We start from the raw sequence: 27,724 nt of genomic DNA on the forward strand, positions 1-27,724 counted from the left end.
GGGGAGAGTATGGAGAAAAAAGAAAATTCTAGGAGAAAACTCATCCAGCACCTACTGTGTGCCAGAACTGTGCTAGGCTTGTCTTGTCCATCGTTTCACTCCATTCTCACAGAACGTAGATACTGTTTTATCCCCATTTTCCAGATATGAAAACTTAGACTCAGAAATGCAAAGAAAGAACCAAAATCATCAGAGGTAGCCTAGATAGGAGTGGTGGTGCCATGCCCCAGGGCTACCTCCCAAAGGGGCCAGCTTCTCCCCACGATCGGTGCTGGATGCCATCTCTCTTCCCTCCAGCTGCTCCCAGGGATCCATGATAGCAGCTGAGACCAGCCCTGGAGCAAAGCAATCAGGCCTGCCAGAGTTCAGGGTCTTCTGGAAGTGTTAGCCCCTCCCCTCACCCGCAGCTGGGACCAAGTGGCTTGTGTCACCACCTATGCAAGGCCCCTTTCCTCAAGGACACCAGAGGCGGGGTCCTTCCTATCTAGTGGCAGCTGCTGCTGTTCTGGGGAGTGCAGCTGGGATGAGGGGAGGGGGGTGTCCAGAAGGCTTGATCAGGAAACCCCCCGTCTCACACCCATGACACCCTTGGTTGTCCCCGCAGGAGTCTGACCTGTGGGCAGAGGAGTTTCAGGGAACCATGCCTGGCTCTGGTAGTCCCAGAGACATGAGGACACCCTTTCCTGAAAAGCCAGGAGGCCTTGGACAGGCCTGCACAGCATCAACCCGGCCCCCACTGCTCTGCCCACGCTGGGGTTTGTTCTTCTCCTGGCCATGGGCGAGCGGGTGGGTGGGAGAAAACACTGAGATTGTTAAACCCAGAACAAGCAGGGCAGGCTTAGATGTGACTTAGCTGCTGTCCTTAGCCAGCAGAGGGGTTTTAGTGCAGGGGATAGGAGGCAGCTGTTATCCTCCTGAGATGCAGGGAAGCCAGATGAAAAGGGTGTTCACAACCACAGGAATTGAGTCTCCTGGTTGACTGGCTGCCAGGTTGGAGATGCCCCAGCATCCTGTCAACCTCTGCTTGAGTACACCTACTGATGGGAGGCTCATCCCATGAGAAAGCTCTCATTATTCAAGCTCTTCCTGTTGGTGCTGAGCTGCAGTCTCTACCCCCATGCCTCTCACTGTCTGATTCTGCCCTCTGGGGCCACAAAGCTGCTCCCCTTTCTGCGGGAAGGCCTTTCAAAGGTAAAGCGCTCTCTCAGTCGACTGGCTTTCAAATGTTAGAATTGGGGACAGTCGCAGAAAGAATGAGATGATTCAAAACCATGCTGAATGGTTGATGATCACTGCTGCCCAAGCTCTGCTCCTGTGACACTGTGCCTCAAAGACACCTACGGTTAGGGCGCCATTCACACGGGGCTCTTTATTTAGCAGGAGTCGAAGCTTTTATTGCCCAATCTATAAGACTCTCAGGAAAGTTCTCACAGGCCCAACAAAAATCCGGTCTTTCTTTGACAGCAGCTGGACATTGCATTGTTTACCAGGTTTGCTGGGTTTCTCCAGCCAGAAACCCAGAAGTCCTGGAGACTCATCCTCTTCCCTCCCCAGCTCCAACCCACCCCCACCTCCATGCAGGTCTCGTTTCTACCCACTTTTCTCCACCCTTATGGCCACCACCCTAACCTGTCTAAACCTCCCCTCCCTCCCACCTTCCAACTGCTCTGTACTTCCAGAGATGTATCCTGCTTCCCACCCCATCCCCAATCTACCCAATACTGGCTCCTAGAAGCCAGGGCATGGTCCGATTATGTAATTCTCCTAGGCAACCCTTACAGTGATTGTCCAGTGCACTTTGAGTAAAACCCAAACTCCTCGCCATGGGCTATACGGGTCTTCCACGCTGGACTCTGCCCGTTTCCCTGACCTCTGGCCTTCCAGGAACATCCCAAGCTGTTTCCTGCCGCAGGGCCTTTGCACTTTCTGGCCCCACTCCCTGGAACATCATCCCATTAGCTCTTCCCATGTTTGGTTCCTTCTCAACCTTCAGGGCTCAGCTAGAATGTCACCTTCTCAGAAAGACCTCCCCTGGCTGCCCTATCTAAATTAGATGCCCTTTTTAACTCTCTGTTACAGGCCTTTTTTTATTTGTGTGTATCACTTACAACATATTGTCTGTCTACCACACTAAAACGGGAGCTGCAGGAGAACAGGGACCCTGGCTGTCTTGCCCACTGCTGTCTTTGCTGCATCCCACAGAGGGTCTGGCACTTACAGGGACACAAGGAATATCTGTGGGTGATAAATAACAGCCTTGCCCTTGTCTAGTCTACAGGGGTATTTGTTTTTTATTTTTTATTTTTTATCTTTATTTTTTTGAGACAGAGTCTCACTCAGTCACCCAGGCTGGAGTGCAATGGCTTGATCTCAGCTTACTGCAACCTCCGTCTCCAGGGTTCAAGCAATTCTTGTGCTTCAGCCTCCGGAGTAGCTGGAATTACAGGTGCATGCCACCACACACAGCTAATTTTTGTATTTTTAGTAGAGACAGGGGTTTTACCATGTTGTCCAGGCTGGTCTTGAACTCTTGACATCAAGTGATCTGCCCACCTGGACCTCCCAAAGTGCTGGGATTACAGGTGTGAGCCACTGCGCCCGGCCGCTACAGGGGTATTTGGAATCCAGCCCCTACAGGGGTATTTGGAATCCAGCCCCTACAGGGGTATTTGGAATCCAGCCCCTACAGGGGTATTTGGAATCCAGTCCTCCTTGGAAACAGAAAGATGGACATGAAAACTGCCTAAGGGCCTCCTGAACCCAATCAGAGGAGGAGTGCATGTAAGAAAAACTGGCCACTTCTCCTAGTTTGCCCATTCACTCATTCACTTGTTAATTCCTCTATCAAAAACTGAGCCTTTTGGGCCGGGCACGGTGGTTCACGCCTGTAATTCCAGCACTTTGGGAGGCCGAGGCGGGTGGATCACTTGAGGTCAGGAGTTTGAGACCAGCCTGACCAACATGGTGAAACCCCATCTCTACTAAAAATACAAAAATTAGTTGGGTATGGTGGCGTGCTCCTGTAGTCCCAGCCACTCGAGAGGCTGAGGCAGGAGAAATCATTTGAACCTGGGAGGCAGAGGTTGTAATGAGCCAAGATCGCACCGCTGCACTCCAGCCTGTGTGACAGAGCTAGACTCCATTTCAAAAACAAAACAAAACAAAAAACACAAAACTGAGGCCTCCTGATTGCCAGAAACTTTTCTAGGGACTGAAACTTTAAAGGTGAGCAATAAACATTTCATCATAAACAAGGAAACAACAAAACAATTACACATGGTGGTAAGTAAGGGTGCTGCAAACACTAAAACTGGTCTCGGGAGAGGAGTTTGGGTGAGGAAGTCTGTTACGAAGGGCATCAGGTAAAGTCTGAGGATTACGGACACAGGGCAGGCCTGGATGTGCACAGCCTGCCCCCTCGCCCCTGCCCCCAGCCCCCATTTCATCACCAAGTAGCAGGCATGTTATAGGTAGGAAGAGAAGAGTAGATGGGAGGATTCCAATAAAGTGTACATTTGGCCAGCTAGTCCCCCATAAAAATGACACAGGTAGCGGTGTCCCTGTAAAGCTCTGTGTCCACTGAGCCCTGCTGTCACTCCACAGCCTTGCAGGAAAGCTGCAGAGATTTCTTCCATAGAGCACGAGGTCAACACTAACTGGTTCTCTGGGTTAAATACCTAACTGCTGGATCTGCTTACTTAGAACAAGGGGCACCTGCAACCCACACACTCACAGGTAGACAGATGTGCTTTATGGCACAGGAGAAAGGACTCCACCCTCACATGGCTTGTGAAAGAAACTCTACAGTGAGTAAAAGCCAAATAGAACTGCAATCAATTTGTGAAAGCCACCTGAGCGCAGTGGCTCATGCCTGTAATCCCAGCACTTTGGGAGGCCGAGGCAGGTGGATCACCTGAGGTCAGGAGTTCGAGACCAGCCTGGCCAATATAGTGAAACCCCGTCTCTACTAAAAATATAAAAATTAGCTGGGTGTGGTGGTGGGTGCCTGTAATTCCAGCTACTCGGGAGGCTGAGGCAGGAGGATCGCTTGAACCCAAGAGGCAGAGGTTACAGTGAGCCAAGATCATGCCACTGCACTCCAGCCTGGGTGACAGAGCAAGACTCCATCTCAAAAACAAAAAAAAAAAATTGTAAAAGCCAATTTGAATGCTAAGACGACCAAAAAACCAAAATGACACATTTAAGGGACAAAGTTCACTCAGAGTATGTGTGAGCATGTGAGAGGTTGGTGTGACTTTCCTCGTTCTCGGCAGTCTTGGGTGGTGCATCTAGGGAGTTGGTATGTAAATATCTAGAGAGAGTGCATCTCTATCTCTTGTTGGTTTCACACACTTTCTTTCTTTTTAAAAAAAATTTTATTTTGGGCTGGGTGTGGTGGCTCACGTCTATAATCCCAGCACTTTGGGAGGCCAAGGCGGGCAGATCACGAGGTCAGGAGATCGAGACCATCCTGGCTAACACAGTGAAACCCTGTCTCTACTAAAAATACAAAAAATTAGCTGGGCGTGGTGGTGGGCGCCTGTAGTCCCAGCTACTCGGGAGGCTGAGACAGGAGAACGGCGTGAACCCAGGAGGTGGAGCTTGCAGTGAGCTGAGATGGCGCCACTGCACTCCAGCCTGGGCAACAGAGTGAGACTCTGTCTCAAAATTTTTTTTTAAAGTTCTGGGATACATGTGCAGTACATGCAGGTTTGTTACATAGGTAAACATGTGCCATGGTGGTTTGCTGCACTCATCAATCCATCACCTAGGTATTAAGCCCCACATGCATTAGCTCTTTATCTTGATGCTCTCCCTCCCCACGCCCACCCTGTTTCACGCACTCTTTTTTTTTGGAATCGGGGTCTTGCTTGTTGCAAGACCGGCCCCAACCCCTATTTTCTGTCTGGGGGACACAGCCTCCACCTGCCTGCTGCCCAAGCCAAAGCCATGGCATCCCTTCTTCCAACCAAGCACCAGGCCTGGTCACGTTTACCTCTTAAATCACTCTGATCTGAAATCACTCACCTCCTACCGTTGCCCTAGGTCAAGCCACAGAAGCCTGGCCTAGCCTCTTGAGGCACACACCCCACCCATCCTCCAGGAGTCCTCCGTAGGCACAGCCCTCTTTAACAGACACACATTGGCCTTGCCATGTCCCACTGAAAAAGCCCGTAGGCCTTGGAGAGCCTGTCGTGCCCCTGCAAGGCAGCCCCTCTTTCCACACTGGACCAGGTGAAGTATGTGCTTCCAGGAGGCACCAACGGGTACCTCCCAGGTGCTCGTCTCCCCACTCAGGGGGCAGCATGGTGTCTAGAACACGGTGGCACTGGCTGATGACACCTAGGCCAAGGCAACCCATGGGATTTTTCTTCCCTACTGCGCTGAGTAACCATGTGGTGGCAGGCGAGGCCCCGCGGGGACTAAAGAGCCGGCAAGCGCGGGGCCCAGGCAGCAGCTGGTGTCGCCATGGAAACCGCTCGCAGCACCTCCCGGGGCCGGCCTTTTCACTTGGCCTTTTTGGCAGGCTTCCTCAGCCACCCTGAAACCCATTCACCCGGGTGCGCCGGGCCCTCGCCCCTGCCCCCACCCTGCCCTTCTGCCTCACTGGCCAGCTCTTCCCCCCTCCCCCTTCCCTTCCTTTCCTCTCCTCTCTTCCCCGCTGCCCTCCCTGCTGCAGCCTTTGCCAAAGCTCAGGAAGGGGAAAGCTGGGCCAAGGAAGGACTCCGATTTTCAATTCTAAGCTGATTTCCCCTCTGCAGGCAGCAAGCCCTTTCATGCATTTTTTCCCTATTGTCATAAACGCAGGAACTTGCATTAGGATGAATGAGCAGAAACTCCTGTCTTTGTCAGAGCCTTGGCAGAATGCCAGGCATAGAATGACCTAAAACACTCAGAGCTAAATGGAGCTGGAGAGGGGGTGGAGATCCCATGTCGGGTGAGAAATGGGAAGGGGGGAGCGTGGCCCTTGGCCTCTAATTATCATAATAAAGTGTTTGCCCTGTGCTCAGGCACTATGCTAAGCCCTTCGCACAGATTCTCGTTTAATTCGCACAAAATTCCTACGTCCTATTCATCCCCCCATTTTCATAGATGCCAAAACTGAAAATCAGAGGTGTCAAGGAACAGGCCCAACATCACATAGCAAATGAGTGATAGAGTGGGATTTGAACCTTTCAGACTCTGGAGCCTCAACTAATGTCAAGGTCACCTTCCCGAGCTGGTTCAGAGCTCCACAGCCAGTTCTCACCGCGTAGGCCCTCCAAATCCTTTCCTTACCCTCACCTCCCCTCACCCACAGCCTCCCTTCAACGGTGCTCCTGTAATTTCCATTTGTCAGTGTAATTTTGCAAAGCAGGCTTTTCCAAAAATCAGATATGGATAGGAGTCCCCGGGGCAGAGGGAAAGCGGGGGTCCCCAAGACCCAGCCAAGGCATCCTGTTTGCGCTGCCTGGTGGGCAGAGACCTTGATTTTAAACTTGCTTGTCACATGTCTAGCTACAGCACAGGCACTCCGGCACGGAGCCAGTGCTCAGCAATGTTGATCAGGTGCCACCCTGAATCCACACTTCCTCTGTAGATCCATAGTCCACCCTCCTCCACTTTTTCCTTACCCTGACCTCTTAGGACTGTGCCACAGAGCGCTCTTACCCCTTGGCTTCTGGTTAGATTCAGCCAATGGAATAAGGTGGCAGGTGACTGGAGGGCAGAAGGAGAAAGAGGTCGGGGTATTTACCCCACACTCACTTCCTTGCTGGGCATGGGGTGCCAGTGGCTGCTTTCCTCTACCCACGCCTGCAGCTCCTGTCCTCTGGTCCTCTCCTGCAGCTTAGCTCCGCCACAGCTCTGGAGGGTTCCCTGGCCTCACCCCCTCAGCCCCACCCCCTACTCTGCTGTTAGCCCTGGGATGCATCTCCCTTCCTTATTGGTCTCCGTACTTCGTCTACAACTTTAGAAATAGTTCTTTACAGCCAGGCACAGTGGCTCACACCTGTAATCCCAGCACTTTGGGTGGCCGAGGTGGAAGGATCACCTGAGGTCAGGGGTTCAAGACCAGCCTGGCCAACATGGTAAAACCCCATCTCCATTAAAAAATACAAAAAATATTAGCCGAGCATGGTGGCGCATGTCTGTGGTCCCAGCTGCTTGGGAGACTGAGGCAGGAGAATCGCTTGAACCAGGAGGCACAGGTTACAGTGAGCCGAGATCACACCACTGCACTAATGAGACTACATCTCAGACAAACAAACAAAAATATATATATAGTTTTTTATATTATTTTATTTTATTTTATTTTTCCACGAGACAGTCTTCCCTCTGTCCCCCAGGCTGGAGTGCACTGACGTGATCTCAGCTCACTGCAACCTCCGCCTGCTGGGTTCAAGTGATTCTCCTGCTCCAGCCTCCCAAGTAGCTTGGATTACACGTGCCCACCACCATGCCTGGCTAGTTTTTGTACTTCTTAGTGGAGACAGGGTTTCACTATGTTGGCCAGGCTGGTTTTGAACTCCTGGCCTCAAATGATCTGCCTGCCTCAGCCTCCCAAAGTGCTGGGATTACAGGCATGAGCCACCGCACCCAGCCAGTTCTTTCTGTTCTATTTTCTTTTTTTTTTTTGAGACGGAGTCTCACTCTGTCTCCCAGGCTGGAGTGCAGTGGCGCAATTTGGCTCACTGCAACCTCCACCTCCCGGGTTCAAGCAATTCTCCTGCCTCAGCCTCCCAAGTAGCCGGGACTACAGGCGTGTGCCACCACACTCGGCTAATTTTTGTATTTTTAATAGAGACAGGGATTCACCGTGTTAGCCAGGAGGGTCTCGATCTCCTGACCTCATGATCCATCCGCCTCAGCCTCCCAAAGTGCTGAGATTACAGACATGAGCCACCGCGCTCCGCCTTCTGTTCTTATTTGAACCCTTGATCACTCTATTTGAGTATTCAATCTTCTGTTTCCTTCCAGTACACAGTTATAAGTTCCTACTGTCTTTTTCGTAAGTGGCAGGGATATAACAGTGAAAAAAAAAAGAAAAACTTGTGCCCTCAGGGAGCTGGAGAGGACTAAGACAGACATAAACAAACAAATAAGAAATATACTGATATCCTATGTCAGGAAGTATAAGTGCTATGAATGAATGAAGAGAAAAAAGAATCGCTGAATGCAATCATTTAGAAGTTATGACTAGACTTTAGAGATGATCTAATCTGAACCCCTCACTTTACAAATGAAGGCAAGGAGACCTAGAAAGGATGTTTAAGGTCACATGGTGAATTATTGGTAAAAGCTGGGCTGGTTTCCAGCTCTCCTTGGCTCTTCCAGGGCTGGAGGAATGCAGCTCAGCCCATGGAAGGGTGTGTAGGGGGCAGGTGGTGGGGGGATGCAAAAGTTCTTTCTGGCTCTCTTTCCTTTCTTTAAGGACAATCTTCCAGAAGCAATAGTGCGGGCAGCAATGGAGTTTACTGGAAGGCGCCTGGGCAGCTGGGCAGAAAGGAAGGGATCACCCAGCAGAAGCTATGGAAGCCCCTCTGTTCCTTCTGAAGGCACCTTGGCTATTCACCAGAGCAGAGGGCACTATGGGCCCTGGTGCTGCTCAGGATGCCTGAAGGGGTGGGTGGGTGGCAAGGCCCATCCACCAGGGCACCAAAGCTGCAGAGTGGTGGGACTGGGAGGAGGGCTTGCACTGTGGGCCTGGCCTTTGGGGAAGACTATTGTTCTGTTGCTGACGAAGCCCCAGCCCATGTGCAGGACTTGGCTGGGAGGCTGAAACTACCCTGGGTGACTGGGTCATCCGTTTCCCAAGCCCCACAATTCTTTCCATTCCACCCAGCTCACCATCTTGGCATGCCCCCAATGCCCCGCTGGGTGGAGAGAAACAGCAATACTCATTTATGGAGTCTGCAGTCTGCCAAACACAGTTCATGCCTTATCTCAATGCATGAGAATCCTTGCAACTACCCTATGAGTGCGTTGTTCTCCCCATTTCACACACGAGGAAACAAGCTCATGGAAGTTGTGTGACTTACTCAGGGCCATACAGCAGGAAGTGGCAGAGAGAACTTTCAAACCCAGGCTGGGCTAACAGGAAAGGTTGGGTTCTTTCCACAGCTGCCCTTCAGACTCCTTCCAGAGGGCGTCCTGGAACCAGCCAGCCCATCCTCCAGATTGGCCTAGAGCATGGGCTGCCAGCCACACACTCCCCTCTCCCCCTACCATACCTCCTCATCCCCTCAGTGTTGACTGCTCAGTGGCTCCCCATGCCCCCTGGCCCTCCAAGTCTCAAGTCCACGCCCAGCATGGTTTCTCTGCCAGGTGGCTCTGCACTAGGCTTCTGTCCCAATGGCCAGACTGAGATTGCCATGAAAATGCCCTACCCTTGGACTCCCTTGTGGGCCCCACAAGCCACTGGAATGTCTCAGAAATCTCACCCTTCAGGCCTACATCCAAATCGCCTCTCCCAGACGGCCTCTCTCATTGCGAGCAACAGGAAAATCCTTTCAGATCGTGTCCTGATTTTCAGTTGGAAAACAGATGGCCACCATTGCAAGGCTGGCCATATACCCTCTTACTTCCTTTTTCTCTTTCATTCCATTTTCTCTCTGTGTGTCCAATATCATGCTGTCGTTGTTACAAGCACAGACATAACCTGAACTTGAATTTCAGATCTGCCCCTTCTCAGCCTTCTGACCTTGGACTCCTTACTTGGGCATTGGTGTCGTCTTCCTTAATAATTGTGACTGTATTCTGCATTCTTGGCGCTTTTTTTTTTTTTTGAGACAGGGTCTGGCTGTGTCACCCAGGCTGGAGTGCACATGATCAGAGCTCACCGCAGCCTTGACCTCCTGGGTTCAAGTGATCCTCTCACCTCAGCCTCCCCAGTAGCTGGGACTACAGGCACATGCCAACATCCTGGCTAATTTTAGTATTTCTTGGTAGAGACGGGGTCTCACTATGTTGCCCAAGCCAGTCTCAAACTCCTGGGCCCACGCAATCCTCCCGCCTCGGCCTCCCAAAATGTTGAGATTATAGGCATGAGCCACCGTGCCTTGGCTTTTTGTGAGTATTGAAGAGATAATAAATTAGAATCAGTGCTACCTTCTCAGCAAGCTTTTTCCAACCTTTCTTCTTAAAATTACAAACCCATCCCGACTCCAGCATCCTTATTCTCCTTCCCTTCTGTATTTTTCTCCATAGCACATGTCACCATCTTATGTACTAAAACTTTCACGTATTTTGGTTATTGACTCTCCCTCCAATGGAATGTAAGCTCTATGAGGATAGGGATTTTAAAAATCTATTTCCGGCTGGGCGCGGTGGCTCACGCCTGTAATCCCAGCACTTTGGGAGGCCAAGACGGGTGGATCACTTGAGGTCAGGAGTTCAAGACCAGCCTGGCCAACATGGTAAAACCCCGTCTTTACTGAAGATACAAAAAAATTAGCTGGGCATGGTGGCACACGCCTGTAGTCCCAGCTACTTGGGAGGCTGAGGCAGCAGGATCACTCGAACCTGCAAGGTGGAGATTGCAGTGAGCTGAGATCTCACTACTGCACTGCAGCCTGAGCACCAGAGCGAGACTCCGACTCAAAAACAAACAAACAAACTGTTTTCAAGGCTATGTCCCTGTGTCTAGACAGGGCCTGATGCACTGTGGGCACTCAAAAAATATTTGTTGAGACTGGGCGCGGTGGCTCATGCTTGTAATTCCAACACTTTGGGAGGCTGAGGTGGGAGAATTGCTTAAGGCCAGGTGTTTGAGACTAGCCTGGGCAACATGGTGAGACCCCTTCAAAAGAAAAAAAAAAAAAAAAAACTGGCTGGGTATCGTGCCTGTAGTCCCAGCTACTCATGAGGCTGCAGCGGGAGGATCGCTTGAGCCCAGTAGTGTGAGCTTATAGTGAGCTATGATTGTGCCCCTGCACTCCAGCCTGTAGGGCAGTGACCAAAGGAGACCCTGTTTCTTTCTTTTTTTTTTTTTTTTTTGAGACAGAGTCTCACTCTGTCGCTCAGGCTGGAGTGCAGTGGCGCGATCTCGGCTCACTGCAAGCTCTGCCTCCCAGGTTCACACCATTCTCCTGCCTCAGTCTCCTGAGTAGCTGGGACTACAGGCACCCGCCACCATGCCCGGCTAATTCTTTGTATTTTTAGTAGAGATGGGGTTTCACTGTGTTAGCCAGGATGGTCTCGATATCCTGACCTCGTGATCTGCCCGCCTCGGCCTCCCAAAGTGCTGGGATTATAGGCGTGAGCCACCGCGCCCAGCCAAGAGACCCTGTTTTTGTTTGTTTGTTTGTTTGTTTGTTTGAGACGGAGTCTCACTCTGTCGCCCAGGCTGGAGTGCAGTGGCGCGATCTTGGCTCACTGCAAGCTCCCCTTGCCGGGTTCACACCATTCTCCCACCTCAGCCTCTCGAGTAGCTGGGACTACAGGCACCCGCCACCACACCTGGCTAATTTTGTTTTTGTATTTTTAGTAGAGACGGGGTTTCACCGTGTTAGCCAGGATGGTCTCGATATCCTGACCTCGTGATCTGCCCGCCTCGGCCTCCCAAAGTGCTGGGATTACAGGCGTGAGCCACCGCGCCCGGCCAGGAGACGCTGTTTCTTAAAAAGACATATATAATTGAATAAATGGAGTAACGGGGCAGGGCCAGTGGCATAGATATTTTTCAGAGGCTTGTGATTTTGAGGCACCCCTAAGTTTTCTAGGTGGATAAAGCACCTGGCAGGGCGCCTGGCCTGAGGTTAGCTTAGTGCTAGAGGCCGGCTGATGGCATTATCTTGTTCCTTTAACTTTCCTCGCCCACACCTATACCTTGGGCCTCCCAGTGACATCACTGGGAAGCCCTGTGGCATCCTGACCCAAGGGCCCAGCCATTCCAGCTTCTAACCCATCCCACAGGGGACAGCTCCTGGCTGCCACGCCCTCCCTTCCCTCCTCTCACCCACTTTGAAAGGGTGAGTCAGGACAGAAGACCAGGAACAGTGGCCTCAGGCCACTCTCCCGCTGCCCAGGCAGCCTGTTCTGCCCAGGACTGTGGCAGGAAGGAGCCAAGCCACAGGGCAGGCCAAGGCTGTGCGGGCAGCTCAGGGCAGGGGCCTGGGGTGGGGCGGAGGAGCTCCCCTTTCTTGCTGGGATCTCTCCACAAGCCGCCAGCAGGCCCTGAGCTCCAAGGGTAGCCTCTTCCACCAGGCCACTTTCACTTTCTCTTTTCTCCACAGAAGCAGAACCAGCAGGCCCAGCTCACAGAGATGGGGTGGGAGTTAGGAGTCAGAAAAACTGGCTTGGCCGGGCGCAGCGGCTCAAACCTGTAATCCCAGCACTTTGGGAGGCCGGGACGAGTGGATCACCAGAGGTCAGAGTTTGAGACCAGCCTAGCCAACATGGTGAAACCCTGTCTCTACTAAAAATACAAAAATTAGCTGGGCATGGTGGGGGGCACCTGTAATCACAGCTACTTTCAGGAGACAGAGGCAGGAGAATCGCTTGAACTCAGAAGGCGGAGGTTGCAGTGAGCCGAGATCGCGCCATTGTACTCCAGCCTGGGCAACAAGAGCAAAACTCCGTCTCAAAAAAAAGAAAAAAGAAAAAGAAAAACTGGCTCCTGGGGGGCCTCCTGAACATGGGAGAAAGGCGGCTCAACAGCCTCTGTGCCCCATATCTATATGAGTAAATCTCAGCAAAGAAATAGTAATAATGACAGTCCCTTATATTCCTCAGCCAGGAATACCTTTATTTATTTATTTATTTTTATTTTATTTTTTATTTTTGAGACAGGGTCTCACTCTGTCACCCAGGTTGGAGTGCAGTGGTGCAATCTCAGCTCACTGCAACCTCCACCCCCAGACTCAAGCAATCCTCCCACCTTAGCCTCCCGAGTAGCTAATTTTTAAAATTTTTTGTAGAGATCGTCTCACTATATTGCCCAGTCTAGTCTCACACTCCTGGTCTCAAGCAACCCTCCTGCCTCAGACTCCCAAAGTGCTGGGATTACAGGTGTGACTCACCACTTACTCAGCCTGCCAGGGATACTTTCAAAGCACTATCATGATTATTATCTTACTGGATCCTCACTCTCGGGCGGGGATAGGGAAGACAGGAATTAAAAAACAAATGCAAAAAAAATGTCCTCCAGGCTGGGAGTCAACTGAAGCCAGACAGCCAGGTCAAGAACATTTTGTAGGTTTTGTATTTTGCCAGATTTCCTCCCTGTTCCCAGAGGTTCACCTCAGAGCAGCAGAGCCTTGCTCGATCTCTGCCCATCCAGGAAGAAACTGAGGCAACCCTGGCAGGACCCAGAGTGGAAACACAGCTGACGCCTCCATCATGACCCCCTGTAACAGTCCAACACTCACAAACAAAGGAAGGGAATTCACTCCTGGATTTCCCAGCAGAGCCAAGTGTGTCTTAGGAGCTGGCAAGAACGGGAGGTGACATCTGGGAGAGGACCAGAAGCCATCGACAACCCTAGAGAAGTTGTGTTCATTCTTACTTTCCAGATAGTAAATATTGCCTAAAGACAGAGCTAGCAGAGATTCTCAAGCCTGATTGGGATTTCTCTAAAGCTTTCCTGCTGCTTTCAGGGGTCAGGAGCCCCTGCAGCTTTTTTTTTTTTTTTTTTTTTTTTTTGAGGCTGAGTCTCCCTCTGTTGCCCAGGCTGCAGTACAATGGCATGATCTCAGCTGACTGCAACTTCCGCCTCCCAGGTTCAAGTGATTCTCTTGCCTCAGCCTCCTGAGTAGCTGGGATTACAGGCGCCCGCCACCACGCCTGGCTAAATTTTGTATTTTTGGTAGAGACGAGGTTTCACCATGTTGGCCAGGCTGGTCTTGAACTCCTGACCTAAGGTGATCCGCCCACTCGGCCTCCCAAAGCCCCTGCAGCTCTTATCCATAGAGCCTGCACATGAACACCCCCACGCAGGCCCTGGCCCTCTCCTTGTGATGTGTCCCTGAGGCTGTCCTCCCAGGACTTGGTTCACTTTCAGGCCTGCCACCCATTGGTGCATTCGTTCCTGTATTTAATATTACTGAGCACCAACTATGTCCCACACACTCTTCCAGGTACTGGGGATACAGCAGAGCCAAACAAAACCGAGAAAGTCTCTGCCCTCAAGCTTTTATTGAAGGAGGGAAATAGACAAAAGAGAAGCAAACAAACAAAAAAGGTAAAATCAGAGGGTGGTAAATGCTATGAAGGAAATAAAGCAGTATAACTGCTTAAGGAGCAGGGACCTCTGCAGGTGGATGGCAAGGGAAGGTCTCTCTGCAGAGGCGACACTGACATTCATGCTGAGACCTGGGCCAGCCATGCAAAGAAGGGGGGTGTAGGCAGAAGCGCCACAGTGGGGACAGGCTAGAAGTTGGGCCTGGTGCTGGGACAGTCCCAGTTCAGGCATGTCCTCCTGGTGTCGTTTTTAATAGCTCATCCTTTCACAATCAAGAGCGGCTCATGCCGGAGATGAGTTACCCGCAATGAGGGGCTGGATTTATTCTAAGGGCAGAGGGAAGCCATCACAGGAAATGATGTGATTGATGTTTTGAAAAGACCTCGCTGGCTGCTCCGTGAAGAATAAATTAGAGGGGCAGGAGGGAAGAAGTCCGCCTGGGGCGGCTGCAGCAACCCAGGCGTGCTGCGAGGTGCCCTTTGACTAGATTCCAGTAGGGGCTTTCGGGCGAGCAGAAGAAGAACCCCAGGGATCAGCTCCCGCCACGCTCAGCCCCCTGGACCGGCCCTGGGCATTTCTGAGACGGCCCTCCCGCTCAGGGACCTCTCCTCGCAGTTCCATTGTCTGTTCTTGCGGAGTCCTGCCGCACTGAGAGGGCCACCCCCTCCTCTTGCTCCCCTCCCCTCCCCGCGTCCAACCCCTCCCCTGCCTGGCCCGGCTGCCGCCCAGCGCCAGCCAAAGCCCACCCCGCCTCCCTGCAGGAAGCTGGCTGGCGGCGCCTGCTGCGTGACCTTGGGCTGCAAAGTCGGGCGTTTGCAAAGTCAAAGCGAGTCACTTCCTCCCCCAGGCCTCCCCCGAGCGGGCAGCCGGCCGCCGCTCCCTGCCCCCTCGCCCGCCGCGGGCCGGGGCTGGCGCTGGCACGAACGCGCTGTGCATGCTAAGTGCTCGCGCCCGTTCCCGCCGCCCGGAGGCTCATTTGTCACCCGCTGCTGACTCAGCACTTCTGCAGAAGGCTTTTCCCTCCGCTTTGGAGGAGGAGGCCCGGAAATGAGGCAGAGGCTCTTCCTTCCCTTCCCTCCAGCAGGGGTGTGTGGCGTGGGTGTGTGCGGGTGTGGCAGGGTCTGTCTGTATGTCTGATGCCTGTCCATCACTGGTGTATATTTTCGCGGCTGTGCCTGTCTTTTGTGTATGGCTGAGTCTGTGTATGTGTCTTAGTGCATGTTGATCCCTGCGCCTGTCTGGTGGGTCTTTGTCCCTGTCTGTGGGCGTCTGTGTTGGCCTGTGGGCCTGTCATGTGTGTGTCATACGTGTGTCTGGGTGAGTGTGTGTGTGTCCCCTCCAACCCCCTCCCTCAGCCCCAGCCTCCTCCCCTCAGACTTCACCTTGTCTCCTGGAGTGACCCTGGGGTTTCTGAGGCCAAAGTGGCACACCTTCCCTCCCCTGGCACCCCCAGCTCCCACCCCACCCTCTGCCACCAGTCCCCCTAACATGGGACCTCAGGGGCTGAAAACACAGGCTCTGGAATCAGCCACATCTCCACATCTAGGTCTCAGCCTAGGCTCTGCACTTGCCACAGCGACCTTAAATGAGATACCTTTCCTGAGCCTGTTTCCGCACTTATAAAATAGAGGTGATCATATCTCCCTAAAAGAGGATAATTTCATGATGGGGTCTGGTATATCACATGCAGCAAATGGTGCCTGTTATTTCTACTTAAAGCAATAGGCCCAGTGTCAGGCACATAGCCAGGGTCTAATAAACGGCCACTTAAGAACAAAAGCACCAAGAAGCCCTTTCCTTGGCTGCCAGAAAAGGGAGCGGGTGGGGAGATGGTGACCTGGATTGGGAGCTGGGCAGGAGCTGTTTGCATGACAGCTACTGTGAGGAGAGACAAGTGGTGACCTGATTTAGTGCTGCCTTGCGCAGCCAAGGAAGTCAGGAAGGAAATCACAGATGAGGGGCTCGGGAGCTGCTCTGCCCTGCCTTGCCCTTCCCCAGACCACACACTGCCTGACACCCGCAGGCAGAGTGAGGGCCCAGGGGGGAGGAGCACATCTCCATGCCAGCCCCTACCTCCAGAGCAGCCCTCATGCTGTGTCCCTGGGTGAATGACTTTTTTTTTTTTTTGAGACAGGGTTTGTCTCTGCCACATAGGCTGGAGTACAGTGGCGCGATCATAGCTCACGGCAGCTTCGACTTCGTGGGCTCAAAAGATTCTCCCCCTTCAGCCTCCTGAATAACTGGGACTACAGGTGCATGCCACCATGCCCAGCTAATTTTTAAATTTTTTAAGAAGGGACAGGGTCTTGCTATGTTGCCCAGGCTGGTCTTGAACTCCTGGGCTCAAGTGATCCTCCTGCGTCTGCCTACTGAAGTCCTGGAATTATAGGCATAAGCCACTTTGTCCAGCCTCTGGGAGAATACGCACATCCATTCGTTCTACCTCTTTAACAGTCTTGTGAAGGAGATTCTTAGCATCTCCATTTTGCAGCTGAGAAAAACTGAGACTCTGGGAGGTTAAATCTCAAGGTCAGGACTGACAGGTGGCTGAGAGAACCCTGGCATTCCAGCTGCCAGTCAGGCACTCCCTGGTTGTCTACACTAGCTGCCGTCTTCCTGGGCACACACAGAGGAATCAGCACACACCCGGTACACCCTCCCATGAGCAGAACTCCTACACACTGGTTGGTACCATACCCTCCCTAACACCAGCACCTGTGGCAAATTCTTTCCAGGGCCAGCCAAGCCCTGCTCCCCTTTGTTAAAGGCAGCTTTCCTCAGAAGGGTGAGCATTTGTTGTCTCAGGACCTGCAGTGTGGATTCTGCCTTCTTTTTACTGTGTTCAGCAGGAGCGAGGCAAACTAGCTTGGGACAGAAACACAGGCGTTTCCTCCACTGTCAGAGTTTCCTGGGGTAGGCATCTGAGTTACTGCCTGGACCCGGTAGCCCCTAGCAACAGGGCACCACTCTCACCTGGGCCATTTATGATGACTTTGGGAGGTGGAGCCAATTAGGGGGCAAACCAGGGATCCCCACAGGTGGGAGTGGCAAAAGAGTGGAGGCTTGAAGTCCAGGAAACCCCAGTGTATGCCTCTGCTGCTAAGGAGCTGTGTGGCCTTGGGCAAATCACTATCCCCTTCTGAGCCTGGGGCTCCACATCTACACAGTAAGGGAAGCGGCACTCATGTTCCTTCCAGTTCACACACAGTCCCACATGCTACTAGACCTAGGTTAAGGCAAGGTCTGTGCTATCAGGTACTACCATAGACACAGGAACAGGGGGAGACTCTGCCACCATTATACCCACCCACCCCAACCCTCAAGTTCCCAGCTCTCCCTGGGGAAACCAACAGACAACGGGCCCATGTGGGCAGAAGAAATCAACATGAGGGGTCTCAGTGCCTAGAGAATAGACTTAGAATGAGCCCAAAGTGGAAGGGAGAACCAAAGAGTTTCCCTCACTGCCACATTTGGCATTCCTGCTCCAGGGAATCCAGCACTGAGCTACAGACAGGATGCTGGGTTCGCCGTTCAGGATTCGTAGGTGAGGCCACAGCCATTTCTGCTTTTGGGGCCTGTGACTGGTGGAGAGAAAGGGGTGATAGCGTCTGTGGCCTTCCTGATTCATAGGTTTATCCCAGCATGAGGCGTGGCTGCTGCAAAGCAGACATGTCCATTTCTGTCCAGACACAGTTGGGGCGGGCAGTGGGTGGCTGCAGCCTGTCCTTACATGGGGCTAAAGGGGCCCAGCCACTTAGTGACTCACCCACTTGCCCAGCCAGCTGAAACCCTGGCCCCACCCTTCCCTTCTGCTACCCACAAAAGCCCCCTGACATAGCACTCTTGTCATACTGAGACTAAGGAAGAAAAAGACACTTCCAGAGGGTGTCAATGACAAGAGAGAAATAGACATAGAGTGGTCACTTCATTTACCAACCCTGGAACCGCAGACCTCTGGGCTTCCTGGTGTGTGATTTCAGTTTTACCCCTCACTGTTTAAATTGCTTGAGTTATGTATTTTTTTTTTTTGAGACGGGGTCTTGCTCTGTCGCCCAGGCTGGAGTGCAGTGGTGCGATCTCGGCTCACTGCAACCTCCGCCTCCCAGGTTCAAGCGATTCTCCTGCCTCAGCCTCTCAAGTAGCTGGGATTACAGGCATGCACCACTACACCTGGCTAATTTTGTGTTTTTAGTAGAGATGGGGTTTTGCCATGTTGATCAGGCTGGTCTCAAACTCCTGACATCAGGTGATCCACCTGCCTCGGCCTCCCAAAGTACTGGCATTACAGATATGAGCCGCCTCACCCGGCTTGTATTTTGTTCTTGCAGACAAAAGCTGCCCACCAAACATGGACAGATAGGAACCTCGTGGTCTTTTGGGGCTGTCATCCTTATCTCAGTCTGCCAGTTAACCGGGATCCTAGCATTTATCCTGGAGGTCCCTGAAGGTCCAAGAGGGAACAGAGGAAATCTGATTGGCACAGGTGTGGTGACCTGAAGCAGGTGGTGGCTTTTAGGACTGGAGGTCTGGTGTAGGGTGTTTTAGTGAGGAGAACATGGAGGGAGGGACTCACCAGGAAAATTGCAGCCAATTTCCAGCGGTCAGGGATTGAAGATCCAGCAGAGTACGGAATCAACTCCTCCAGAGTAGTGGGTTTTTCCAATTGTAGGTTGAGATCCATTCGTGGGTCATGAAATCAAGTTAAGGGATCATAGTCATACTCAGAATTTTTTTGTTTGTTTTTTGAGACAGTCTCATTCTGTCCAAGCTAGAGTCTCTAGTCTCTGCCCAGGCTAGAGTGCAGTGGCACAATCTCGGCTCACTGTGACCTCCACCTCCTGGGTTCAAGCGATTCTCCAGCCTCAGTCTCTCAAGTAGTTGGCATTACAGTCACCTGCCACCACATCTGGCTAATTTTTTGTATTTTTAGTAGAGACGGGGTTTTGCCATGTTGGCCAGGCTGGTCTTGAACTCCTGGCCTCAAGTGATCCGCCTGCCTTGGCATCCCAAAGTGCTGGAATTACAGGCGTGAGCCACCGCGCCCAGCCAGAATTTTTTTTTAAAAAAAGGAAATAGAAGAGAATGTAAGAACAGAAGTGCAGGTTAAAAGGAACGTTTAATTTCGTAAAGTTTTTGCCTTAGGGTAGTATGCTTGTCTGAGTAATGGGTTGAGATAGGAACGCATTTCTTAGTGCAGGTCTTGATTTTAAATGTTCGAAAGCCACTGCTCTGGAAAATAGAGGAGTGGAGACCAAAGTGTGCCCTTTGTGTGTGTCGGCAGCGGGGTGGGGGTGGGGGTCTCTTTGTCCTAGCGTTTGGTTGCAACACCCCAGGAGTGTCTGTAGGGGAGCCACTGACCTCCACTTTCCCATACGCTTCTCAGCTTCACGCCAAAATGTGCTCCATTCCCTTTGCTATTTTTTCTTTTTTCTTTTTTTTTTTTAGACAGAGTCTAGCTCTGTCGCTTAGGCTGAAGTGCAGTGGCACGATCTCAGCTCACTACAACCTCTGCCTCCTGGGTTCAAGCGATTCTCCTGCCTCAGCTTCCCAAGTAGCTGGGACTATGCCTGGCTAATTTTTGCAGTTTTAGTAGAGATGAGGTTTTACCATGTTGGCCAGGCTGGTCTCGAACTCCTGACCTTAGGTGACCTGCCCACTTCAGCCTCCCAAAGTGCTGGGATTACAGGTGTGAGCCACCTCACCCAGCCTGCTATTTTCATTAGCAGGAAAAGAGGGATGGTAGCTTTCACCCAGATCCCCCATCTTCAGAATGTTTTCACCTTTCCCCAGAACCTCCACAGGGTAAGTCAGTCAAAATCCTTGGATGGACCCTTCCAAGTAGAAGGGCCACCCTGTCCCCTTTCTCCTGGCCATGAGACCACGCAGAGCCCAGGGGCCGGAGTCAGAAAGGGCAGTTTGGCCCCTGGGCAGTCTCCTGAGAGTCTTTCTCCTCCCAGTTTCTACTATTTGGCGGAACCTTGAATGTAGGGGGGCGGGACAGAGAAAAAACTAGAAAGCTCGACTTCTGCCTCCGGGGCCGGAAGCCCCGCTGCGGCCCCAGCCCGCGGTTAGCCCCTGTTTGTCATTTTGCAAATCTGGTCAACCCACCTCCGGTGAAAACTCCCAACCTCACCCCAGGGGGCAATGACTAATTACAAAACACATTTTCTCTCGTTTTCGTCAAGCTCACTGTCCCGCCCACACATCCCCCGCCTATCCCGGCACCCGTCGGCTTCCTCAGGAGCCTCACTCAACTGTGTTGAATGAACTCTTGGCCCGGTCCCTCCCCCAGAGACTTCACACCGTGGGGTTCTTTCCTCCCTGCTCAGCTTTACTTTCACTTTCTAGTCACTCTCACTTCTCTGTCAGCTTCAGCTTCTCACCCTAGAGCTTGAGCTCTGGTCCTTTAAGGCAGCGGCTATTGCCAAAGTCCTGGGCTGCACCCAATTCGTCAAAAGTCTCGATTCATCAATAGTCAAAAATATTTATCAAATGCATTCTGTTCCAGGCTCTAGGAATGCAGTGCAAGACAGGCAAGGTTCTTGCCCTTACAGAGCTTCTAGAAACCTGGGATACAGAGATGCAATCAAGTGATAAAACACATGGATGAACGCTCTGCCGTTGAACACACGGTTCTTGACAAGCCCACAGAGAGGCACAGCTAAGCCAGCCCTGGGGAGCCAGGGAGGGTTCCCTGGAGGGAGAGAAGCTGGATCCAGGCCTGAAAGATGACTTGAAGTCAGCCATGAGCAAGGAAGAGATTTTCCAGGCCAAGCGAACAGCCTGTGAGTGGTGTCATTTGGGTGAGGCTGGCTGGAGCTCACAGGGTGGGAGGGAGTGCAGGGAGCTGGGGTCCCCAAAGGTGGAAAGAAGCCAGACCCAAAAGGACTTTGAAAGTCTGCTCAGCCATTTGGATTTTGTCCTGAGGGTGATGGAGAGCTGTGAGCCCCACATATCTGAGACAGGCCTCAGTCCCTTTAGAAAGTTTATTTTTGTCAAGGTTAAGGACAAGCCCGTGACACAGCCTTAGGAGGTCCTGAAGACAGGTGCCCAAGGTGGTCAAGGTACAGCTTGCTTTTACACATTTTAGGGAGATATAATACATCAATCAATACATGTAAGATTTACATGGGTTCTGGCCGGGCGCAGTGGCTCATGCCTGTAATCCCAGCACTTTGGGAGGCCGAGGCAGGCGGATCACCTGAGGTCGGGAGTTCAAGACCAGCCTGACCAACATGGAGAAACCATCTCTACTAAAAATACAAAACAATTAGCTGGGTGTGGTGGTGCATGCCTGTAATCTCAGCTATTCAGGAGGCTGAGGCAGGAGAATCATTTGAACCCGGGAGGCAGAGGTTGCAGTGAGCCGAGATCACGCCATTGCACTCCAGCCTGGGCAACAAGAGCAAAACTCCATCTCAAAAAAAAAAAAAAAAAAAGATTTACATGGGTTCGATCTGGAAGCGCGGGACAACTCGAAGTGGGGGGCTTCCAGGTCATAGTTAGATTTGAACATAAACTGATTGGCAATTGGTTGAAAAAGTTACTGTCAGCAGAAAGGAATGTCTGAGCTATGATAAGGGGTTGTGGAGACCTAGGTTTTATCATGCAGTTGAAGCCTCCAGTAGCAGGCTTTGGAGAGAATGGACTAGAAGAAACACTATAAGTGTTTCTTACCAGACATAAGGTTTGTGTTGATGTTGATGTTAGAGGTATAATGAGGCTTGGCTTCCCTTCATGGCCTGAACCAGTCTTTCAGGTTAAATTTTAGACTGCCCTGGCTGAGGAGGAAGTCCATTCAGCTGGCTGATGGCTGGGGGGTGAGGGGTGTGGGGAGTGGTTAATACACAGCCATGGAAGGGCCTCAAGCCAGAGAGACATAATAAATGGAAATGGGAGGCAAGACTGGACACAGAGAGACCCGTCAAGAGTTTGGTTGTTGCAGGCCGGGTGTGGTGGCTCACACTTGTAATACCAGAACTTTGGGAGGCCAAGGCAGGCGGATCGCGAGGTCAAGAGATCGAGACCATCCTGGCCAACGTGGTGAAACCCCATCTCTACTAAAAATACAAAAATTAGCTGGGCATGGTGGCAAGCGCCTGTAGTCCCAGCTACTAGGGAGGCTGAGGCAGGAGAATCGCTTGAACCCAGGAAGCAGAGGTTGCAGTTAGCTGAGATCGCTCCACTGCACTCCAGTCTGGCGACAGAGCCACACTCCGTCTAAAAAAAAAAAAAGCATTTGGTTGTTGCAGTGGAAAGATGTGAGTGGACATGAAAGATATTTAGGAGACAGGATTGTGGATGTGGAGGTTAGAGGACAGGAAGAAGGGAAGGATGACTCCAAGTTTCTGCACAAACCATGGTCCCCTCTGTTCCCTACAGGAGGAAGAGTTGGAAGAAGAAGAGAGATAGATAGAGAGAGGAGACAACAAGGTCCCTCTGGGTCAGGCTGAATTCCAGATGTCTGTGGGACACTAGGCCATTGGCTATGGTGGTCTGAGACCCTAAACGGGCCTGGGATAGGGTTTTAGACTGGTCACCGTGTACACATGGAGGCAGGGTATAGAGTGAGAAGATGGGAAGACGGAAAGGCCTGGGACGCCAGCCAGGGAAAGGCAGGATAGAAGTGACTGGTAGAGGCTGGGCACGGTGGCTCACGCCTGTAATTCCCACACTTTGGGAGGCCTAGGTGGGTGGATCACTTGAGGCCAGGAGTTCAAGACCAGCCTGGCCAACATGGAGAAACCGCATCTCTACTAAAAATACAAAAAGTTAGCGGGTCGTGGTGGTGCACGCCTGTAATCCCAGCTACTCAGGAGGCTGAGGCAAGAAAATCTCTTGAATCCTGGAGGCAGAGCTTGCAGTGAGCTGATATCACGACACTGCACTCCAACCTGAGCGACAGACCAAGACTGTGTCTCAAAAAAAAAAAAAAAAAAAAGAGGTGACTGGCAGAGAATGACCCCAGCGAAGGACCAGAGAAGGAGCAGTCCACGGAGGACCACTTGGAGAGGGTAGGTGGGGGGAAACCCAGCTCACAGGAGAAGGTGTGGCCGATGGTGTGGCATGCTGCTGAGAGGCCAGGTAGGTGAGAACAGTGGTGAGCGCTGTTTCAGTGGTGGTGATGGCGGAGGGAGAGTGATAAAAAGCAGTTTGGTTCTGAGCCTGGGAGTAGCAGGCTGGGGGAGGAGCCTAAGGCTAGGCCACCTCTCAGGAGCAGTGTGGGCCCCAAATATCCTCTTCTGTGATCTTTTTACCTTTCGGTAAAGTGTTATTTAAATGTATTTAAATCTTTTAAGGAAATATTTCTAATTTTGTGCCAGAATAAAGCACTGTAAATCCTAGCCACTGTTCCTTTGCTTCCCCAGGGGCCGCAGTGACTATGTTCAGTCCTTCCTCACCCTGCTGCAGAGTCAGTCCAGGAGGCCTTTACCCACAGCACTCCCACCTCCCTCCGCGACCCCTGTCTTTCTCTTCCCCAGATTAAACGCTCCCATTTCTCTCCATTCTTCTTCCTCCACCCCCAGGCCCATTTCGGCCTCGGTTGCCTGCCTCCAACCACAATCCAGTTTTTTGGCTCCCAGAGACAGACATGCCCAGATCTGAACACCGCCCACCTGGGTATGTTCTGCCAGTGTGCAAGGTGGGGCCCTCCAGGCCCTCTCCTCCCCTCCCTTTTTCTAGATGCCATTTCCTGCTAAAGCCACCTCTCCCATGGCTATATACTACCTTCAATCAGGTCACAAACTCTAGAGCAGAAGAGAACCTGAGATTATTTAAAACATTCTAGTTTAATGTCCTCGTTTTACAGATAAAGAAAATGGGTACGGCCAAGACCATAGAGCTAGCGATTGTCAGATGAACAATTAGAGCCACAGAACCATCCAAGCTACAGAGGACACATTCTGCTTTCCCTTGGATCCTGTGGTTTGAGGATGGAGGTCCAGGACTGTGGCAGGCTTTTTGTCCCATGAGGGAAGGCCATGGAGCTGAGGAGGGGGAAGAACACACACACCTAGTGGAATCTCGAGAGAAAGTTCATACATCAAAAGACAGAGAAGCGACAGAGACCCAGGTCTGTGGGGACGCTGTGTGGCTGGGTCAAGTCTTGATCAAAGTCAGCATTATATCTGGACTTGCACAGTTTCTGAGCCTTGAAACTCCATTTGGTTTAAGTGAGCTTTTAACTGTCACAGGCAGCTGCATGCACACACAAGTCCACGTGATTAGATGTTTCCAAGAGTCTGGAATAACATACCCCAAACTGTTAATAGTGGTTACCCTATAGAAGGGGAGTAGGAAGGTATGTGTTGGGGTGGAGGATGGTTTGCCAACTGGAAACTCACTCCAGGCTAACATTTATTGCTAGGCATCATTCTAAACTTTGCCGGTAATCCTCTCCCTAGAGGCTGAGGAAGACCACTTCTCCAAGCCCTATTTAATAGACAGGGTGGCCAGGCACGGTTGCTCACGCCTGTAATCCCAGCACTTTGGGAGGCCGAGGCGGGTGGATCACCTGAGGTCAGGAGTTCGAGACAGCCTGGCCAACGTGGTAAAACCTCTTCTCTACTAAAAATACAAAAAAATTAGCCAGGCTTGGTGGCGGGCGCCTGTAGTCCCAGCTACTCGGGAGGCTGAGGCAGGAGAATTGCTTGAACCCGGGAGGCAGAGGTTGCAGTGAGCCAAGGTCGCACCACTGCACTCCAGCCTGGGCGACAGAGCGAGACTCTGTCTCAAAAAAAAAAAAAAAGAAAGAAAGAAAAGAAAAACAAAAGAAAGAAAGAAAAATAAGCTGGGCATTGTGGCGTGTGCCCGTAGTCCCAAGTCCCAGCTACTCGGGAGGCTGAGACAGGAGAATCGCTTATCGCTAGAGCCCAGGAGGCAGAGAGTGCAGTGAGGTCTCACCATTGTACTCCAGCCTGGGTGACAGAGAGAGACATAGTCTCAAAAAATGAAAAAAAAAAAAAAAAAAAGAGAGATAGGGAAATGGAAGATATAGGGGTTATATCACCTGCTCAAAATTATGGTGCAAGTGAGTGGTGACACTGGGATTTGAACTGAGACAGTCTAGCTTCAGGTGGCCGCGTCCTTCCCACTGCATTCTCCTGTCTCTGGCTCCCTCAGTGGGCTGCTGGGTCCCAGGCCTTAGGCTGGCATGGATAATCCCTTCATGGCCTCCTTGTCACTGAACCCCCCAACCCCACCCGCCAACACACACACAACCACCTGGAGCCCCTGCCAGTGTTTCCTTTTCCTCCCACTTGGCATGTTGAAGACCAGAATCACTCCCCTTTCACTCCCCACTTCATCCCACCTGGGAAAACAGGATCCCGCCGGCCAACTCAGAGCCCCACAGCATTGCATTTTAGGTACTGTTTACATTTTCTTTAAGCCCTGTTCACATTCTCCGTTCACATTGGGAAAAATATAAAGGGTTAGTATCCCCAGCATCGATGAGGTTCTGAGGCAGAGGGTATGCAGGTGGGACTGCAGTGCTTTTGGGGAGACATTTGGATAAAATCCATCCCATTGCCGGGCGCGGTGGCTCATGCCTGTAATCCCAGCACTTTGTGAGGCTGAGGTGGGCGGATCGCTTGAGGTCAGGAGTTGGAAACCAGCCTGGCCAACGTGACAAAACCCCGTCTCTACTAAAAATACAAACATTAGTTGGGTGTGGTGGCGGGCGCCTGTAATCCCAGCTACTCAGGAGGCTGAGGCATGAGAATCGCTTGAACCTGGGAGGCGGAGGTTGCAGTGAACGGAGATCGCGCCACTGCACTCCAGCCTGGAGGATACAGTAAGACTCTCTTTTTTTGAGATGCGTTTCTCTCTTTCACCCAGGCTGGAGCACAGTGGTGCGGATCTTGGCTCACTGCAACCTCAGCCTCCCAGGTTCAAGCAATTCTCGTGCCCCAGCCTCCTGAGTAGCTGGGATTACAGGCACATGCCACCACGCCCGGCTAATTTTTGTATGTTTAGTAGAGATGGGGTTTCACCATGTTGTCCAGCCTGGTCTCAAACTCCCAACCTCAGGTGATCCACCCGCATCAACCTCTCTAGGTGCTGGGATAATAGGCATGAGCCACCGTGGTAAGCCAAGAATGCACATACTCTTTCCATTCTTCCTCCATGCTCACTCCCATTTCTGCCTTGGTTGCCCACCTCTGACCACAAGCCAGAACTAACCATTCCACTTTTAGGAAAGTATCCTACAGAAATAGCTCAACAAGTACACTGGCTACAGCATTCCTGTAAATGGTCAGAGGCCATGGAACTCCAACAGCTGCCAAAAGGAAAAAAGTAGCTCTGGGCTAGGTGTGGCGGCTCACACTTGTAATCCCAGAGCTTTGGAAGGCCAAGGCGGGAGAATTGCTTGAGGCTAGGAGTTCGAGACCAGTCTGGGCAACATATTGAGAACCTGTCTGTGCAAAAAAAATTTAAAAATTAGCCAAGTGTGGTGGTGTGTGCCTATAGTCCCCGCTACTTGGGAGGCTGAGGTGGGAGGATCACTTGAGCCCAGGAGTTTGAGGTTACAGTGAGCTGTGATGGCATCACTGCACTCCAGCCTGGGTGACAGAGTGAGACCCTGACTCAAAAACAAAAGTAACTCTGATTTAGGAACAGGCACAGAGGAGATCATGGTACACTGTTGATAAAACAATTTGCAGAATAATTTGTAGAATACAACCCAAGGTTTTTTAAAACAATAAAAACAAAACACACAACATAAGCATATAGAAAATTGCCTGAGCTTTCCTCAGCTGCTGCCAAGGTGTTCGGTCCTTCCGAGGAAGCTAAGGACACGTTGAGGTGAGGCCCTCACTTCATCCGGCACCGCGTCCGGCAGCACCAGTCCCACACTCGCCCACGCCATGGCCTCCATCTCCGAGCTCGCCTGCATCTACTCAGCCCTCATTCTGCACAATGAGGTGACTGTCACAGAGTATAAGATCAAGGCCCTCATTAAAGCAGCTGGTGTAAATGTTGAACCTTTTTGGCCTGGCTTGTTTGCAAAGGCCCCGGCCAATGTCAACATTAGGAGCCTCATCTGCAATACAGGGGCTGGTGGACCTGCTCCAGCAGCTGGTGCTGCACCAGCAGGAGGTCCTGCCCCCTCCACTGCTGCTGCTCCAGCTGAGGAGAAGAAAGTGGAAGCAAAGAAAGAAGAATATGAGGACTCTGATGATGACATGGGCTTTGGTCTTTTTGACTAAACCTCTTTTATAATATATTCGATAAAAAGCTGAACTTAGTGGTAAAACCATGTCTCTACTAAAAATTAAAAAATTAGCTGGGCATGGTGGCGCATGCCTGTAAGCCCAGCTACCTAAAAAAAAAAAAAAAAAGCTGAACTTAAAAAAAAAGGGAAAGAAAGAAAATTGCCTGAAAGGATAAACACCAAAATGGTGAGAGGGAAGTAGGATTAGGGAGGACATGGTGAGTGGGAGAATTTGCATTTATTATCTGCATACGTCAATATTGTTCCAATTTTTACTTTAAGAAGATCTTACTTTTGCCGGGCATGGTGGCTCACGCCTGTAATCCCAGCACTTTGGGAGGCCA

The 27,724-nt window shown here is 51.6% G+C and overlaps 1 protein-coding gene and 1 long non-coding RNA gene across 2 annotated transcripts in view; one reads left to right on the top strand and one right to left on the bottom strand.

Annotated features, from left to right (window-relative positions):
- Positions 1-27,724, bottom strand: part of LOC129012471 (uncharacterized) — an 83,639-nt gene that overhangs the window by 13,549 nt on the left and 42,366 nt on the right. The gene's annotated exons all lie outside the window — the stretch shown is intronic.
- Positions 27,034-27,389, top strand: LOC129012470 (large ribosomal subunit protein P1-like). Its single transcript, XM_054448092.2, has 2 exons — positions 27,034-27,096; positions 27,178-27,389. The coding sequence occupies exons 1-2, from the start codon at positions 27,034-27,036 to the stop codon at positions 27,373-27,375; spliced, it is 261 nt and encodes an 86-aa protein (XP_054304067.1). The 3' UTR covers positions 27,376-27,389.

The sequence above is a fragment of the Pongo pygmaeus genome, chromosome 15 (assembly GCF_028885625.2).
Source record: "Pongo pygmaeus isolate AG05252 chromosome 15, NHGRI_mPonPyg2-v2.0_pri, whole genome shotgun sequence".
Taxonomy (NCBI): Eukaryota; Metazoa; Chordata; class Mammalia; order Primates; family Hominidae; genus Pongo; species Pongo pygmaeus.